The following is a 3,721-nucleotide window of genomic DNA, read 5'->3' on the forward strand; positions in this document are numbered from 1 at the left end:
TGCATTTATTTCAGGGAAAATTTGGTGTTAGTTGACTTGCATTTATTATTTCGGTTACCAACCCTTTTTTGAACTAAAAACTATTCACATTCCAACTATATAGTTAGGGTTTGTAGTTAGGGCAATGAAATGATACCAAGTGATATACCAATTTGATAACTGGAAAATCAAAAGAGTCCGAAATCAAAATACACATTACATAATAACCAAACTGGAAAATAAAAGTACATATTACATAAAAAAAAGGCTAAGAAAAGTTAAAAACAACACAAACTGGGAAGATTAAACATAACTAGTTAATTTCAACGGGATCTTGGAGAGTTCCTCGGCATGTCACGTGCAATTGGAAGATAACACAGAATTCTATAATTTCGACCAACTCAAAGTTAATTAACCAACCTCGCTTGATGTAATTATTCATCACAAAATATTTCCAACCGTCTTTGGACCATCTCCGCTACCTATGTTAATTTCCATAAACCAAGGCTCGCCATCATAGTGAAGAACCGCTGTGCTATGTGATTCAGGAAGGTATTCGTAAAAATATTTTGGAATATGCTGCAAACAAAAAGAAAAAAAATTGAGAGATTTGTTTATTTCAAACTGGATTTGAGAGAAAAAAAAAGAACCATCTCCGCTTACAACCAGATCTGTTTGTTTCAAACTGGATTTGGTTGAAACTCAATTTTTTTAATGTATACTTGGTTGGTTGAGAGATTAATTAAAAAAAATTAAAGAAACAGTTTGTTTGATATTTTATTACAACCAGATCTGTTTGTTTCAAACTGGATTTGGTTGAAACTCAATTTTTTTTGGTTGAAACCAGATGTGCCCCTCTTCAAAACCCATATGTGCCCCTCTTCAAAAACCAAGTCGAAATCACAAGCATTAAAAAAAATAGAATTTTAAATGAAAAAAAGAGCTCATTTACCATATAATCTTGCGTTATGTATGAACTTCAAAAGATGGATTCATATCTTCGTCGGATGGGGATTGTTTGGTTCAAGGGTTTTGGTAAGAGTTAGGGTTTAAAAGTTGTGTGTGGTTGGGAATGGACTATTAAATATTTCTAGAATTAGATATTGAATTAAAGAATATAATATGTACTTATTTTTTGTACATAAATATTAAATTAAAGAATACAAGAATGAGTGCTTGTTATTAAGGTTAAAAGATCATTCAATTTTACATAAGAATTTGATCTATTGATTTTGCATGAATTTGAAAAGAATATCCTTTAACTATATCTTTTAAAAACTGTTATCATTTGTGTGCCTAATGTTAAATATAAAATTATGGATATTTTGTTACTCCATATACTTTTATCACATTTTTGAACTTTGTTTGAGAATAAAAATGACAAATTCATTAATGATCTCAACATGGTCTACTGCAAAAGTAGGAAATTAAACTTGATCACTATCTTAGTTACAGTAACAAATGCATCATGCATTTCTTACTAGGCCAAGGATCTAGTAGAGGATTCTAGTAAAACCTCATCTTCTTACTAGGCCAAGGATCAACTCATCTTCAGAAGCACAATTAGAGCACATAGATATTTCCGTTTTAAGCTTCAAGCTTAAGCATTAATGACATTTTAACAATACCATGCTTAGTGACTTCAAGCTGAAGCATTAAGCAGTCATGTTAACAAACACACATGGCATTATGAAAGATTCACATCACGAAACATAAGAAAATTAAAACTAGCCAACAAACATAATTGTATTAAACATGGCATAGCATGATTGTCAAAACACGCCATGTAACATAATTGTCAAAACATGGCATAGCAGGATTGTCAAAACACGCAATCAAACCATGCCATGTACCAGAATTTGTCCAAAAATGCAATTTTCCAGAATTGTTTAAAAAACCACAATTATACTAATATTTCAATACAAATTCAGCAACAGGTGATGTACACCTAAATTCAAAATTCTCAATTGCTGATCTGAGAACTTTATAATCTACATTCGTCAACACCTCGATTGTGATTTTCGCAAGAGCCGGAGACTTTGCCACAAGAAGTTTCAACAGTTGCATGTGAGGACTTATCCCTCGAAGCCTCCTAATCACAATTTTTCTGAGGTTGATGAATGTTGTTTCTACAAAACTTGCTTCCAAATCAATGTTATCACGTGCCATAGGTACACAACAAGATTCCACCTACGAAATAATTTTAAAAAAAACACCAAATGATTTCAGCACCTAAGAAGTCACTATGGAATGAGAATAAGAATATAACCAAATGATTAAGTAATAGAGTAACCTTGATTTCCATATGTTCTAAACATGGGAAGCTTTTCATCAAAGACAAAGCACAGGAAACGTAATACAATTCACCGAGATAAAGACCAGAAAGGTAAAGATTTTTGACACAGCCAACAAGAAAGGGGAGATTAGTCGGTACATCTCCTGCACCTGCAGCCATTAACTAGAAAGAACATCCCAAATAAAAATGATGGCACATAGACCAAAATATAATCCATCTATGAAAAAGCACTAGACTGAAGTTATGAAGCACATTTACCTTGAGGCTATGGTTATCCAAATGGAGATGCTCCACCGCAGATAAAGACTCAAGAACTCTAGTATAGTCAGGTATTGCTTCCAGGACTAAGCCTCCCCTAAAAGCAAACGATACTTGTGCCAGAAGAGGAACATTTCTTAAACTGATAGCCCATACTCTGCCTGTGAAGTCAAGGGACTTCAATTTGGGGGCATCAATAAAAATGACACCAGACTGATTATCTAAGAGCAGAAGCACCAATTGCTCGAGCAACGGGCACTGAGAGATTAAGGTTCCAAATAATGTGTACTTGATTGTAACAATGTATAGCTTAAGGCAAAGTAACCTATCAAATCCTGGGTAGGCTGTCGGATGGTTTATTGAACAATCTTCAAGAGATAGGTGCCTCAAAAGCACACATTTGAAAAATAAAGCAGGCAATTTGTATGGTGTCGTCCTATACGAAAATTTAATATTGAGATGTTCAATACCATTTTCAATGAGAAACCCTAACAACTGTATAAAATAAGAAAATTGCTCCGAATACGGAATTAAGAGGGTAAAGTGTTTAACAGGTCCTCGATGATGGTTCAAAATATGGCGGATTATAGTCTCAAAGTAAGCAGGTTGGTGCATTTTCCAAAGGGTTCGATCAAGAGTTAGTTGTGGAATTCTACACCAAGTATATCTCCATTTCCTTGATAAGATGCTTGTTCTAACAGCATCTTGTAAAGGCATCCGTATAAGAATATGATCAATAACATCATCAGGAAGGTTGCCTAGTATATCCAAAGGTAAAGTTCTAATGCAATTTTTTCTTCCGACTGGAGCCATCATATTAGGCTTATGATTATAGGCAAAACGATGAAGAGTAGGATAAACGAAAGTTAAGATTACGATTACGGAAAAAGAAGAAGAGGAAGAAGCAAGAAACCTGTTGAAATTTTGAAGATGGAGCGCCAAAAGACCATGGGCGGATCAACTCCAAAAGAGAAATTTTGGGGGTATCGATTAAACAATCCCAAGGTAGATATGTATACAGCCCTCATTTAGAATTTCAATGTATATAAATGAACGTCTAAAACGCATCAAAGTTATAATCGGTTCGTTGGTTAAGTAAGCGTATGAATGAGGTAGGCGTCTCGAGATCGAATCTCTACCTTTAGTAGGGTGTATTCTTAATTTTTCCAATCAAGCCAATAATTTTTT

At 34.0% G+C, this 3,721-nt stretch overlaps 1 protein-coding gene across 1 annotated transcript; it reads right to left on the reverse strand.

Annotated features, from left to right (window-relative positions):
* Window positions 1-420: 420 nt before the first annotated feature.
* LOC109206048 (F-box/FBD/LRR-repeat protein At1g13570-like) lies at window positions 421-3,346 on the reverse strand. The gene is made up of 4 exons (XM_019368817.1): window positions 2,534-3,346; window positions 2,273-2,437; window positions 1,903-2,169; window positions 421-558 (listed from the first exon to the last, which is right to left on the reverse strand). Exons 1-4 carry the CDS (start codon window positions 3,344-3,346, stop codon window positions 421-423), a joined length of 1,383 nt encoding a protein of 460 aa, XP_019224362.1.
* Between the last annotated feature and the right edge of the window lie 375 nt (window positions 3,347-3,721).

This window comes from Nicotiana attenuata, unplaced genomic scaffold, assembly GCF_001879085.1.
Source record: "Nicotiana attenuata strain UT unplaced genomic scaffold, NIATTr2, whole genome shotgun sequence".
NCBI classification, from domain to species: Eukaryota; Viridiplantae; Streptophyta; class Magnoliopsida; order Solanales; family Solanaceae; genus Nicotiana; species Nicotiana attenuata.

Bases quoted from the DNA above. Each gene is read 5' to 3' on its own strand.
- LOC109206048 (XM_019368817.1), bottom strand. From the start codon at position 3,346: ATGGCTCCAGTCGGAAGAAAAAATTGCATTAGAACTTTACCTTTGGAT. The intron at 2,438-2,533 runs GTAAATGTGCTT...TGTTCTTTCTAG, and splicing joins TGGATAACCATAGCCTCAAG to TTAATGGCTGCAGGTGCAGG. The intron at 2,170-2,272 runs GTTACTCTATTA...ATTATTTCGTAG, and splicing joins TAGAACATATGGAAATCAAG to GTGGAATCTTGTTGTGTACC.